Source organism: Nannospalax galili, unplaced genomic scaffold (genome assembly GCF_000622305.1).
Source record: "Nannospalax galili isolate Female #2095 unplaced genomic scaffold, S.galili_v1.0 scaffold607, whole genome shotgun sequence".
Classification (NCBI taxonomy): Eukaryota; Metazoa; Chordata; class Mammalia; order Rodentia; family Spalacidae; genus Nannospalax; species Nannospalax galili.
The window spans coordinates 46,907-62,434 of NW_008355379.1; the positions used below are offsets into that span (position 1 = coordinate 46,907).

At 37.7% G+C, this 15,528-nt stretch overlaps 1 protein-coding gene and 1 pseudogene across 1 annotated transcript; both read left to right on the forward strand.

Moving 5' to 3' along the window:
- Nucleotides 1-4,983: 4,983 nt before the first annotated feature.
- LOC103749653 (olfactory receptor 143-like) lies at nt 4,984-5,925 on the forward strand. Its single transcript, XM_008852476.1, has one exon. The coding sequence runs from the start codon at nt 4,984-4,986 to the stop codon at nt 5,923-5,925; it is 942 nt and encodes a 313-aa protein (XP_008850698.1).
- A 4,550-nt stretch (nt 5,926-10,475) lies between these two features.
- The window catches only part of LOC103749654, a 7,804-nt pseudogene continuing 2,751 nt past the window's right edge, over nt 10,476-15,528 (forward strand).

The window sequence follows — 15,528 nt, forward strand, 5'->3', positions numbered from 1 at the left end:
AATGTCAAGTTAGTGTCTCCGGATGTCCCTCAGTGCAAGTTCATCCACTGGGGTCTAAGCAACCCATCTAGAGTCCCTTCCTTTAAGAATATCAGCTCTTCCTCATCCAGCAGTAATCATATCCCAATAATTCTTCAACTAAGATTAGGGATTGTGGTCCATTTCCACCATTCTGCACTGGGGTTTTGTCTTCTTGAGTTTGCGTGGGTCTTATGCATGCTTACACCATTGTAGAAGGTTCATATGAACAAGGTCCCAAGAGCCTGTAGGACTCTATTTCCATATGGTCATGTACCTCCTCCCTAGATCTTACAATCTTTCGGCCCCCTCTTCCACAGTGGTCCCTGAGCCCTTGGTCAATGGATTTTAAATAACAATCCTATCCAAGGACTCACAGTCTTCAGACTCTTACTCTCTATACATTGGGGACCATGGGAGTGTGCCAGTGGGGAAGGGGTTTAACAATTATTAAGATATTTTGTATCAAATACACAAAAATTCAATTAAAAAATAAAAGCTTATGGAGCTGGAGAAATGGCTCAGTAGTTAAGAATACTGACTGTTCTTGCAGAGGACCAGGGTTCGAAACATGCAGGCCATACATGCATACACATAAAATTAAAATAACAAATAAAATATTTAAGAAATAAATAAAAAAACTTACAAAAAATTTTAAAAAATCAAAGTGTGACAGAATATTAGCTCAGTGGTAGAGCACTTACTGGTGTGTATATTCCCAAGAGCTAGAAACAAACTTAATTAAAAACAATATTTTGCCTCCTACAAACAATCTCTTTTTACTTACAAAATTCATTCTGCCACCTAGAGGAGTTGAAACATCATCAGACCCTTCATTAGACAGATCATCAACCTTGAAGTTTCATGGAAATTGATTTTAGGTACCTCTTTTCACAATTATCTTTTTCCCTCTTTGAATAAACATTAGGACTTTGAATAAACATTAGGACATTGTGCTCTAACCACTGCATGACAGACAGAAAGGCAAACGGGTCATACATAAAGGTATTGAGTCCAGGTCAATAAGGTGCCACTTGCCAAAGGTGGAATTTCAGTCTGTTTGCTGTGGTTGGTTGTAACAGCAAGTGCTCTAGAGTGGTCCAGTGTATGTGATATAGCAGACTGTGATAAAATGGCTCTTCTCATTCCATTATAACAGCATAAGTGAAGAGTTGCTCAGTCACCTGGAGAGCAGCTTTGATAATCTCAGGCAGAGGAGGACAGAGCCCATCAGCCTGCTCATGGAGTCAGTGCTTCAGTTGTCCCTTGACACAGTACTGGGCCTCAGCTGCTGCCTTGTGGTAGTAGGTAACCAGCCCAAGAATCCCAAGGGCCATGTCTCCAGGTAGAAGCCCCAACCTCTACTCCCGGAGACAGATACTTCTATTTCTGGCTGGCACCCTCTTTGTGGCATTGAGATACAGGGTGATTCCTCCAACAACATACAAGCTTTCTGAAACTTAGGGATTCTTTGTTATTTTAAAACACTTAAAAAGGTAAGAGTGGTTATCTAAGATTCAGCATTAAATGTGCTAATGAAAGAAACCAGTTCTTAAATTACTTAAATATCATTCAGCTTCAAAGCCTTAAATGGTGCTAAAATGATAACTTGGGCACTGTATTAGTTTCAATGTATAAAGGTGATACAGAGGAATTTTTCTATGATGGCTGCTAAAATTGTAGAAGTACAATGTAGTTTGGTAACCAAAAGATGGGACAGTGGTAGAGAGTAATGAGGGAATGTTGTTAAGGGGAGTATCCAAGGACCTATTGGCAGCTGATTACTGATGAGGGTGGGAGGGTTGAGATTCTTAAAGGGAGTCATTCTACATAGGCTGACTAGACTCCAGTGGAGTCTCTAGTGAAAGTTGATGGATGCACTAATATTCTCTCAACCCCTGTTCCACCATGTTCCAAGAGCCTTAGGTGTAGAGGTTCTACTGTAGCTGTGCCAAAAAGGGGTAGGCATCACTCAGACCCGTATTCCCTGTTTGTGACGAGATTTGGAACTCTGTTATATTCTCCATTATTTGCAGAAAGAAGCTTCTTTGATGAGTGATGTACAGTATACTTACCTGTAAGTATAAAGATTCATATTTAGCATACATTAAGAAATTTCATTTGTCCAGAGATATGACAGAGACTGGGTTTTATCTAGGCTCTATGGCCACTAGAGCAATATGTATTTGTCTATGCATACAATGACACCCTGAGTTCCTTCCCATTGAGAAGGCTTCAAGTCAAATAAGAGAGTTGTTGATTATTTCCAAGATTAAAGTGCCCCTACAGCATAGTATAGTTTTTTTGTGTTGTTCATTGCCGTAGTTAATTAGGCTTTAAAGCTCTGGTTGGACCATTGTTTGATTTTCTCTCTCAGCAGTTTGCATAAAGAGATTTCTCATGATTTATAATCATTTCAAATATTACCACTCAAGTCTGAGTGTTGGGTTAATTCTGAGGCTCAAGGTAGGAGCCTTGAATTGATTTTGAGTTTTAAGTGTCTGATACCAGTTTTGGGTGCTCAAGATGTCAGGTGTTCATCCTCTATATAAGTCTGCAGGAAGAGTTGGTGGTTTTATAAAAATGTTCTTCTGGTGCTCCTATGGGATAAGTATATCATGTAAACTTCTAGAACACTCTACTGCTAAATGGAGAAATCACTCTCTTTTTTATCATCCCTCGCTGTCTCAGTGGATTGGGGGTTATATTGAAAGTCAATAGTCTAGTAGTTAGGAAAGTACTGGCCCAAATTAATCATTTACCAATTTATGTAATAAAGAAAACACAACCACATCAGGAACACCTTCGGGGACAAGTCTTGAAGCAACAATGTTTAGGGATTTATGTTGAGAAGAGCTAAATTTGAGTCAATAAATGTGTGACTATGGTTGTGGATGAATGAAATCCTCACACAACCATGTTACGTGATAGTCCTTGTCAGACTGTCTAGGTTCAAAACTCCCTCCTCTCTGATGTGATAGGGATAAGTGATAAGGCGATTGAAAAATTTTCCAAATTCTAGAAAAAAATCCACATCCACAAAAACTCAGATGAGAAGGACACGAGATGGTCACACATTCTCAAACGTGCCTGCTCTCCATGGGAAGAGAAAGAGAGGAAGAGAGAGAGGGAGAGGGAGAGGGAGAGGGAGAGGGAAAGAAAACTCAAGAGCTTCCAGGTCTTCTCATTTTCCTGTGCCTGTTCTTCAATTCCTTTTTCCAGTTTGACCAAGGATCTCTGAGACCCTGAACGTGCATCGAGAATATTGAGTATTTTTTATAGTCAATAGAAGACCTATTTATGAACCTTTCACTGATCCCAAATAGTTTTCCTTTTCCTTGCTTTTTCAATAAAACTATTATGTCTTCAGATTTTACATTTATGTACATATTGTATTAATGTTGTATTGGGTATAGTCTGTTATTATTATTATTATTATTATTATTATTATTATTATTATCAGACTTCTTTACTCAGTGATGCCAAGTCAGTTCAAAGTACTCAGTGAGCCAAGCACTACACTTTTGTCTCCAATCTTTGGAATCTGTGAAGCAAATATAGCTCATTTTTTTAATTTGTTGATTTGTGTGTGTGTGTGTGTGTGTGTGTGTGTGTGTGTATCATGGACAGTACTGGCATAGAAGGAGCAAAAACCAAGATACCGTTTTCTCTTAAAATACAGAATAACACTACAATGACATATATATTATTCAAATGTCAATAAGGCAAAAAGGAGAAACTTGATTGGTCAGAATAAGAATGTTCAGCAGAAGAGATGAATCTAAATCTGTCACTGAATTTTCATGCCTAAATCATAGTTCTAACAAATTATATGAATCATCTCATTCAATTACATAATTAGATAATAAGAGAGCTACTTTGCTTTCACTATTTTATTAGTGCAATTAAGAATTTTTGCAGTACTGTGTTTGAACCTATGGCCTATGTATGCAAGGTAAAAGCTCTAACACTGAGTTCTTACGCAAACCCTCAAGTATGAGTCTTACTTTGTGGATATACACAGCAGTATGGAGATATAAATACAAACAAGATTAGGTGATGTTTCCTAGTTAGATAGTTGAAAAGTCTCATTTTAAACTCTGATTTGAATGCATATCCCTAGTTTTCAAGAGATTGTTAAAATATTTGTATTTAATATTTAAAACAGTTCCAAAGGAGTTAGAGGAGAGAATTAGAAAAGTATATTATGTCCCTGGACTTTCCACTTGAAGAGCTCTGTAGAGCATATTTTATGGAATGTTTGGTGAAAGAAAATATCCAGAACTTTGCCCTGGGAACTCCCTACACCTTTTGGGAAATTATAAGTTGAATAGATTTTTAATTCTCAAAAGACTTGGTGTTAATTATAGGGCACTGAATAATTTATCCTCAAGAATAATTTTATCCTCAAGGGGCACATGGAACAGGAGAAAATTATGAAGTGAAGAATAAATATTCAGCCTACTAATGAATTTTCTAAGGGCTTTTGCCTTTTAATAGACTCTGTTTCGTTGTTAGTAATATGAACCACACAGGACTCACGTGAAGGCTTATGAGTGTCATACCAAGGAAGGTTTTAGAGACCAGGATGAGCACTGAATCCTCCTGTTTCAAAAATGGTCTTTCAAACTCAAAGCTACATAATTTGGGTGGTCTAGAGAACGGCTGTTATAATTTGCCCTCTTCAGACCTTATTCTTCACAGAGATCAAGGAAAAGGGAGGAAATGATGAGGAGATCTTAATAGGTCTGTCAGCATTCTCTGTGCTCAGAGATATACATCATGGTGGGGAAAGGAGGAAATGGGGATTCTTCAGGAATCAGCATGCACAGCTGTGCTACTTGTAGGCCATGCTGTGCATCTTCAGACAACCTCAAACTTGGAATCCAGCATCTCCAGATGTTCCTCTGAATCAAATACCCTGTGCTCATGTTGCCTCGGGTTGCTGTTTCTACAGATGACACCATGAAGAAAATGGCTATTGATAATGATTCCTCAGTGACAGAGTTTATTCTTGTGGGATTGACAGAGCAACCTGAGCTCCAGCTGCCCCTGTTTGTCCTGTTCTTGGTGAACTATATGGTCACACTGATGGGAAACTTGACCTTAATGAATCTTATTTGCCTGAATTCTCACCTGCACACTCCCATGTACTTTTTTCTTTTCAATTTGTCTTGCATTGATTTCTGTTATTCCTGTGTCTTTACCCCCAAAATGCTGATGAATTTTATTTCAGAGAAGAACACCATCTCCTTCACAGGATGCATGACTCAGCTCTTTTTCTTCTGCAGTTTTGGTAGTGCTGAGTGTTATGTGCTGACAGCCATGGCCTATGATCGCTATGCAGCCATCTGTCAGCCTCTCACTTACACAATAGTCATGTCCCCTAGGCTCTGTTCCCTGCTGATGTTTGGTTCATACTTGATGGCCTTTGCTGGTGCTATGGCCCACACTGGATGCATGATCAGGCTCCACTTTTGTGATTCTAACATCATCAACCACTACATGTGTGACATCATTGCCCTTCTCCCACTCTCCTGCAGTAGCACCTACATCAATGAGCTTGTGAGTTCTATTGTAGTTGGCACTGTAGTTTTAGTATCTAGCATTGTTATCCTAACCTCATATGCTTTGATTCTTTTTAGTATTTTTCGTATGCCATCAGCTAAGGGTTGGTCAAAAGCCATGAGCACTTGTGGGTCGCACATAATTGCTGTCAGTCTACTTCATGGCTCTGGTTTGCTTACTTATATTAAGCCGACATCTGCTGAGACTGTGGACCAGGGGAAATTTTTCTCAGTGTTTTACACTCTTGTTGTGCCCATGTTGAATCCTCTTATCTATAGCCTCAGGAACAAGGATGTCAAACTTGCTATGAAGAAAACCATAAAGAGAATTGCAAACTAACTGAATTAACTCTTGCTTCCCTTAGTCCCAGAGGCTTTGAATGTCCTTTTGTCTTTGTAATTCTATTCTTCATTATGTTTTCATATTATTTTTTAATTAGTATTTTTATTTTAGTTGTATGAGTATATTGCCTACATGTTTCTAAGTGCACCTGCGTCCGGCAATACCTGTAGAGGTCAGAAGTGGTGTTGTATTCCCCTGAAATTTTAGTTAGGGGTGGTTTTTAGACACCATGTGGGTGCTGGGAAATAATCCTGGGTTCTCTGCAAGAGCAGTCAGTGCCTTTCCCACTGAGTTCTATCTCCAACTCCACTGTTTCTAGTCTTAAGTTATCCTTTTTTTTTTTCTATTTTCTACATAATGGGCAGCTTTATGATTTAATTTGCCTCCCATAATGTGGTTTCCTTCTTGTGCTCTGATTTTTGATCTTGAGATATCCTCTGTCTCTTTGTCTCTCTATCTGATCTTCATTGTTTTCTCCAGATTGGGAGTCTATGTACAAGCCTTTAATCCCAGCACTTGGGAGTCAGAGGCAGGGAGACCTTTGTAAGTTCAAGGCCAGCCTCATCTACATAGTGAGTTCCAGGACAGCTGGGAAAAGGGCCCTTTTTTCAAAAAAAAAAAAAAAAAAAAAAAAAAAAAAAACCCAAAAAACCAGTATCTACTCATTTTTATTATTTATCTTCTCCATCTATGGAAATGCATGGTTTGGTGGGCTTTTGTAAATTGATCTCTTTCTTCCTTTTTTATTCTTCGTAGATATGAGTTTCTTACTTTTATCTTTTTAATACGCATATCCTCTATCAAGCAGCTATGACATTACAAAAATTATGAACATGTTACAATTGCCAAAATCTTCATAGATATTGTTGGTTCTTTTGAGAATGGTTTAGTACAGTGCTCTGCTTTGTGGGACATTTACTTATTCTTATGATTATTTGAAACATATTTTCTATACTCTGCTCTCTGCTACTTTCCTGATTTCTATGATAATACATTGGCAGTCTAATATTTTGGTATAAAAAGACCTAAATCTGAGACAGTGATAGAAGAGTAATAGGGGAATATTGCTAAGGAGAGTATCCAAGGAACTACTGGCAGCTGATTACTGATGAGTGAGGGAGGATTGATCTTTTTAAAGGGAGTCACTCTAGATAGGCTGACTCATCTCCAGTGGATGAACTCACCCTCAGGGACATCTGGGTACACAAACTTGACTCAGTAGTCCTTAATGAACATGAGAAAATGCCTGAAATTTTGTGTGGGTCTACAGGGGGATCCAGATAGGTGAAAGGATATATATAGGATTAAGATGTTTGGTATAGATGTACAAAAAATTCAATAAAAATATATCTAGAGTAAGAAAAAGGAATAAGTTTATCTAGCCAATAATAATGTGTTCTTCAGATTTGCAAAAAGAATAGAGTTTATATGCTTTCACCCAAAGAAATCATAGAGGACATAGATATGTTAATTCACTTGGTTGAATAACCCAATTTGTACTAATATCACATCATCTCACTGTATTTTATGTAAATAACTTTTCAGTTAAAATAAAATTTAGAATGGTTATTAGTTTTATATTTTATTAAGCAATTGTATCTATGTGAGGTATGTAGTATGTGATTAGGTGCAATAATCTATTCCCAAAATATTAGAAAGTATGTTCAAAGAACATTGAGATGCCTGAGACCTCAATGTAGAAATCCTTATCTTTTCCAAATTTGATATGTGTCTAAAATATTGAATAAAACAGTTTCAATACATAGTGTTTGTCGTCTCAGTGGACTTTAATATATGTCTAAACATTGTAACTTTTCAATAGGTAATACTTACTCATTTAGTAAACATAAAAAGCACTATGTAAAAATAATAACTACAGAAGTGGTCATGAAATTGAGACGGTGTAGCTGTGGGATGTGGGAAGAGCTGGAGGGTGAGACTGAATGATGAAAACGATGGAAATACAATCGTCATGTATGAAATTATCAATAAATAAAAATGAGTAAAAAAGGTCTAACACTTTGTCTTAGTTTGTTTCTTCATTGCTGTGATAAAATACTCTGACCAATACCAACTTGGGGAGGAAAGGGTTTATTTGTCTTACATCTCCCAGGTCACAGTTCATCAGGGAGCCCAAGGTTGGAACTCAGGGCAGGAACCTGGAGGCAGGAGGCAGGAGCTGGAGCACAGACCATAGAGGGGTGCTGCTTACTGGCTTAATCCCTTGGCCCCTGCTCAGCATGCTTTCCTATGCAACACAGGCCCACCTGCCCAGGGGTTGTACCACCCACAGTGGGCTGGGCCCTCCCATGTCACTCATCAAGAAGATGCCCTTCAGACATGGCCATAGGCCAGTCCAATAGAGGCAATTCCCCGATTGAGGCTCCCTTAACCCAGGTGTGTCAAGTTGACACTAAAGCTATCCAGCACACAGTTTTATAGTTATTCATTTTTTAATTTTGTTTAAATGTATTTTAGAAAATTTATTTTAGAAAAGCATCTGCCCTCTTATCCCTGTCTCAGATGTAACAGTTCCCTCCAAATGAGTAACAACTTACTAGTCACAGATAGAGTCTTCCATATTCACTTGATATATCTGTATATACATACATAGTATATTTAGAAACAGAGACATTTTGTATATTTATTACCTACTTTTTATCTATTTTCTCCATATAACAAAACAACATTCATAACCTTCCATCTTGTTACATAAAATATTTGCCTGTTTTCTGACCATTTTAATCAAGTAATTTCTTTAATACTCAAACATAAATTCATATGTTGTATTTGTACAAACAGTACAATTTTCCTAAAAATTTTTAAAGAGCCTCCAAGAATAAGATAATATAAATTAGAAGAGTATTTCCATCTGGTGATGGTGGAGGTGCTGACCACCTAGAAGACAAATAGCATAGGAGCACAGTGACATTTCTGGAATGATGAGGCGCTCTCTAGACTTGATCTCCAGTTCCAACCTGCTTCCTTCAGTTTTCAGAATTTAGTTGTGAATAACAATTCATTATGTATCTACAACACACTTCTTCATCCATTCATTCATTGCGGGAAACTTACACTAATTCCACAACTCAGCTACAAAGAATCCTTTATCAATAACATGGATGTGCAGGTGTATCAACTGGATGCTGACCAAGGTTCCTTGAGTGCATACTCAGGAGTAAAACAAATGGATCTTGTTTCCATTTTCTTTTAGGCCTTGAGGGACAACCACAGTGATTTCCATAGTGGCTGAAGTACTTTCCATTTTGACCAATTCTGTATAAGGGTTTCTTTCCCCAACATGATAGCCATAAGTGTGAGTTTTGGACAGTAAAATTTGGGTGTGCTCTACTACTGAGGCACACTACAAGTTATCTTTTATGAGTCTCATTTACTAGCTATACAAAGGAATATGGAATTATAAATATAATAAATAGTGATTAGAAAAACTATGTCATTTCTCACAGTTACACGGTAAGAAAGCTCAAATGTCTGAATTTAAACTCAGAGCGATATGAATGCCTTATGAGTGTGCTTTAATTTCTTTGCCACAAAATTTTGTCTGGTGAATTTTAAACATTTTTATAATATTTATAATTGTAATCCCAGAAGATTGTAGGAAATTCCTAGAATTGGAAAATAATTGTATCTGTTTACTTTCTACTTGTAGAGTGGGGCAACACATGAGTTAAATTCCTGTAGGACCAGCTGTAAATTTATCATGGGTACTAGTTATTCCTAGAGGGAAATTATAGTAGAACTTAGAAACCCTAAAGATGTAATGTAAGATTGATAGTACCTATTGTACAGACTCAAAATTTCTATCCTCAAGTAATTCAAGAAACATGAGATGACATCAAAAGACAGAACATTTTTCTATCCCGGTTCATTAAACAGATTTTGTTTGAGTGAGGTGATGTTCTACAGGTTCATATATAGGGTTTTTTTGTTATGTAGATGAAGAAAATCTCTGGAGAAATTCTCAAATAAAAATTATATTATATTCTCTAGTTTACCACTTTTAGTTGGTCATTGATGGATCTGTTCTGCTGCTGTTACCTCCTTTCCATCAAAAACTGAGTCCTTAAGACATCAGGAAGGAAGGACCCTTGTGCTTCAACATCATTGGACATCAGAGCAAAGGTGAGTAATGATTAATTTTTCTTGAGAATGTCCCTTGAAATGCAAACCTGAATAAATCGTGGGTTCAAGAGCACCCCACTTGTTTATTTCTCTTTTTAGCCCAAATCCTTAGTGAAGGCTGAAGAATGGAGGAAATGTTTAGTGATTTTGGAATTTCTGTTAGCATTATCTCAAGAAACACACATAGACGCACACACACACACAAACACACACACACACACACACACACACACATCATGCATCGGGGAGAAGGAAACATATCTTCTTTGAATGCCTTCCTACATTTTTTCAGGCAGCCCCGAGTTTGGAAACCATCTCTAGCTCCTCTTACAAGGTGAAGACAGAGGGTTCCTTGCTAATATCACCTGGCAGTGATGTTCCCACAGGTGCCACAAGTGAAGCAAATGGCTATGGAGAATGATTCTTCAGTGACTGCATTCATTCTTACTGGATTAACAGACAAACCTGAGCTCCAGCTGCTTCTGTTTGTCCTGCTCTTAGTGAACTATTCAGCTGTTTTGATAGAAAACTTGAGATTAATGCACCTCATTTGTCTGAATTCACATCTTGATACAGCAATTTATTTATTTAATTTATCTTCAATATGCCTTTCTTTGATTTCTGTTTTTCCTGTCTTCCACCAAAATGATGATGAGTTTTGTTTCTGAGAAGAACACCATCTCCTTCACAGGATGCATGACTCAGTGGTTTTTCTTTTGCCTTTTTGTCAATTCTGACTATTATGATGACTATGGCCTATGGTCGCTATGTGGTCATCTGTCAACCCCTACTGTACATGGTAGTCATGTCCCTGAGGGCTTGTTCCCTCCTCATGTTTGCTTCACACTTGATGGGGTTTGCTACTGCCATTGACCACATAGGGTGTATAATAAGGCTCAACTTTTTGATTCCAACATCATCGACCACTACATATGTGAAACTCACCCTGTCCTTGAGTTCTCCTGTGGTGACACCCATGCCAAAGACCTCATGAATGTTGTTTCTGTGGCTGTAGTTGTCATATCTAGCCTCTTCATCTTGTTAATATCATTCATTTATCACCCACTAAGGGTTTGTCCAAAGCCACGAGCACCTGCAGTTCTCACATAACAACTCTTACCCTAGTCTATAGATTTGGTCTGCTCACCATATCCAATCAACTGCTGAGTTTGGGATTCAGAGTAAAATTTTCTCTTTAGTTACACTGTTGTTTTGCCTTCACTGAATCCTCTCATTTATAGCCTCAGGAACAAGGATGTCTAGCTTGCTGTGAAGAGAACTTTGAATAGAGTCACAGCTATGTGAACTTGTTAAGTTTGCATAGTCCACGTTTCCAGTTGGGTCTTTCTCTCCACTTCTTTTTTCTTGTCTTCTTCCTGATATTTTATTCTTCCCTCTCTTGATCTTCTCTATAGTCATAGAGGATTTCCACTCTAATATACTTTCTTTTGTCTTGATGAATTGTAACTGTGTGGGATTCATGATCTGGAGACCCATCTTCAGTCTCAATGTTGCTCCAACATATTCCTACAACTTGTATCAGATAGAGACACTGGGGTGATGGCTTTCTTATCATAAGATAATGTTACCCAGTAAATTTTGTCAATCATCTTCTGACTCCATGGAAAGTCAGCATGCTAATTGCATTCTAAATAATCACTTCTATTTTAGTTTTTGGAGACAATTTTCAGTTCTACTTCTTGTTTCAGAATGCTTTATTTATTTGTCCTTATATTAAAGAGAAAAAGATGATAAAAATTGTGGACATGTAAAGTCATCAGATTTCCAGAATTATACATTGCCTTGTAAAGTTATTTCTTATTTTCAATTTCTTAACCTCACATCTGTAATGTTACTATATATTTTCTTGGAGTAAATTTCAATTTTATAGATTTTTGGGGCTGGGTTAAGCAACCATTATGCCCAGGTTTTTCTCAAACCCAACTGATAATGCATTGCCGAACTGAGAGTTTGTTATGAGTATTATTGGAATTATTGCTAGCTTTGATCTGGGTAGTGTGTCTATGATCAGTTTTTACAAAATACACAATGATTCTCTCCCATCATCTTTGGCCATTATTCCCTGTGTCCCACATTCTCTTTGTGTTCTAGATGCAGGATTTCTCTGCGTGGTGTCTGAGCCCTCTGACTCTGCTGTAGGGAGAAGCACAGTGAGGACAGGATGCCCAGAAGTCAGGAGGTGGTTTTGGTTTTTCAATATTTGCTGAGCTAGACAACACATTTTGACAATGAATATTCCCTTAAACCCAATACACATAAAGAATGGTGTGACACCAATATTTGCCGAGCAACTATGGAAACACTTCTGAATCTAGATAACACATATTGACAATGAATATTCCCTTAAACCCAATACACATAAAGAATGGTGTGACACTAAGCTTCCATGGTGCAATAGGGACAGTCACTGTAATGAAGAGGCACCTGTGTCATTTGAGGAAATAGCTGTGGACTTCACCTGGAATGGGTGGCAGTTTCTATACTGCACAGAGGATTCTCTACAGGATTTCAATTCTGGAGAATTAGAGCAGCCTGCTGTGCTTGGAGCACTGCATGAAAAAACCAGAGTTGATCTTTAAGTTGGAACATGGATTTGGCCCATGAAGTGTGGCAGAAGCCTCCACCCAGAGCCTCCTGATATTCACAAAGTCACCAACAAAATGAAAACCATCTTGATAAATGACAGAAGACATCTGAGATGAGTTGGAATCACTAACAGCAAGATACTGAATGAAGAGATTGCTGTTGCATATCCAAAATATAACAGATAATACAACAGAGAAAATCCTATAAAGGTAGATGATGTATAAACACCTTATATCTGAAGACACTACGCAGCAGTAATCAGATGTCTCACATTTGTAAGAAAAGTGTCACTTACAAATTGGTTTTCACTCAATGTCAAAGGCTTCATAGTGGGAGGATACTGTACAGGGTATTGACAGCAGTTATATCTTCTCGTTCAAGTCAAAATCACTGCATGTCAGAGACATTGTACAGGTGTGAAACCATATGAATGTAAACAGTGTGGAAAAGCCTTTTTCCTCAAGGGTCATCTCACTGAGTTACCGTATCTAGCCTCAGATCTAATCTCACTGTGTAGCAAAGAACTCATAAAAACGAGATATAAGTGTGCACAGTGTGGAAATGTCTTCTCCAGGAAGACTGACTTCAGTATGCATCAAATAATTCATACAGTGGAGAAGCCCTATGAAAGTGGAAAGTGTGGAGAAGGCTTCATCTGCAACTCTAACCTCACTTCATCAAAGAACCCATACAAGGGAGAAGCCCTATAAATGTAACCAGTGTGGGAAAGCCTGTTCCAATAAGACATCTGATTACTATTGTGCAGTGATTTCAGATATAAGGTGTTTACACATTTTCTACTTTATAGAATTTTCTCTGTTGCATTACATATTTCGCTTTTGGATATGCATCAACAATCTCTTCATTCAGTGTCTTCCTGTTGGTAATCCCAGTAAGTCTGGCCTCACTGTCCACGAAAGGATTCATTCAGGGAATAAGCCCTATGAACATCAACAGTGTGGAAAAAGCCTTCTCCAGAAAGTCCCTGCTCAACGTACGTCAAAGAATTCATATAGGAGAGAAGCCCTATTAATGGGAACAGCATGAAAAAGGCTTCTTCCACTTTGTTCTCTCTGGATCCATCAAAGAACTCATACAGGTATTAAGCACTATGAATGTGAGCAGTGTGGAAAACCTTTCTACCAAAATTCTAAACTTGCTTTGCATCAGAGAACTTGTACAAGTGAGACACTCTATGAATGTGAGCCGTGCAGAAAAGCCTTCTTCAGCAAGTCTAACCTCATTGTTTATCAAAGAACTCATAAAGATGAGAAGCTCTATGAATGTAAAGAGTGTGGAAAAACCTGGAAAAGTCTTCTCTCTGGAATCATCGATGAAATCATACAGGTGAGATATTCTACCAATGTGATCGGTTTAGATGAAATGTCACAAAGATCAGTTAAAAATAGCTGCCCCTTTGACTTCAGTAACTACTAGGAGATAAGGATTGCCTAGAAATTCTGATCCATGCCTTCCAATGTATTTTGATCATATCCCCCTGCCTTCAACTACTCACAGATCTGTCCCTCCATCCTCCTCACCCACCCCCCATTTCCTCTTTTTCTTTAACTCATGGAGTCCATTTATAATGCCTATATAATTGTGAGTGTGTGGCCACCCACTAGAGTGTAGTGAACCTATCAGGGGTCACACCCTTAAAGAAAACTGACTCTCCCTCTCCGAGCAGCTATTAATTGCCAGTGACGGGTAGAATGTAGGCTTGTCCTAGATTTATTGTTTATTTATTTATTTATTTATTTATTTATTTATTCATTTATAACCCATTGTGCATTTCATGAATGAATGTAAACATAGAACGAGAACTGTGAAGGAACAGAAAGAACTTCTTTGGAACTGTTTTGGTGTAAGTCCTGCTGAGGCTGTGAGACAGGGAAAACTTTTCTCAGTATTTTACACTCTGTTCATTCCCGTGCTGAGTCCTCTCATTTATAGCCTCAGAAACAAGGAGGTTAAACTTGGGTTGAATAAGACACGAAGAGAACCACTAACTGATTTAATCAGTGGCACAGTGGTGACTCCCTGTTGCCTTTTCTGTCTTCTTTGTCATTTCCTTCCTTCTCTTCTGTTTTCTTCTCCTGTTTCTGTAGTCTTGACAAAATTTCTCCTTTAATCTATTTTCTCCTCCCACTATGCAATGCCACTCTGTATATGACAACTTTTTGAATTGTGATGCCTTCAGTTTCAGTAATTGTGATGCCTTCAGTTTCGGTGTTGATCCACCATGGTGTTCATTGCCTGGATTGTATCAAGTCCCTACTCTGTTGTCTCACCGCAACTAAAGATAACAAGACCTATGGTTTGTATTGTATATCCTCCTATGCAAGGCAATCTACAGAGTTGTAAGATTTATGTAGAATTAATTTCTTGCCTTTCTGAGACAGTTGTATAAAACAACATCCTAGTTTTTTTTGGGGGGGTGCTTCTGATTACCTCATTAGAAGAGGTAGCAAAATGGTAACTATAACGTTTTCATAATGTCAAACTTTTAGAGAAATTTTCTTATTCTAGAATTTTAACCTCACATTATATCCATGATTTTTTTAAGATGGACATTAAAAAATTCCTGATTATAGACTACAGGATCACAAGAATGACTAAATTGATCATTTCTTCTGTAAACATAAAAAAGATTCACTTTGTAAAGACAATATATTTGCTTCTTCTAAAAACCAATGCTTACTGATAAAGTACATGTATGCTGTTGCTTCTGAGTTTGATTTCAAAGAGAAAAAGTCTACCTATGTCTATATCTGTATCTATGTTTATATCCATATCTTTTATATATACTGGGAAATACTTATGTGATATATTTAGACCAACATAGATAAT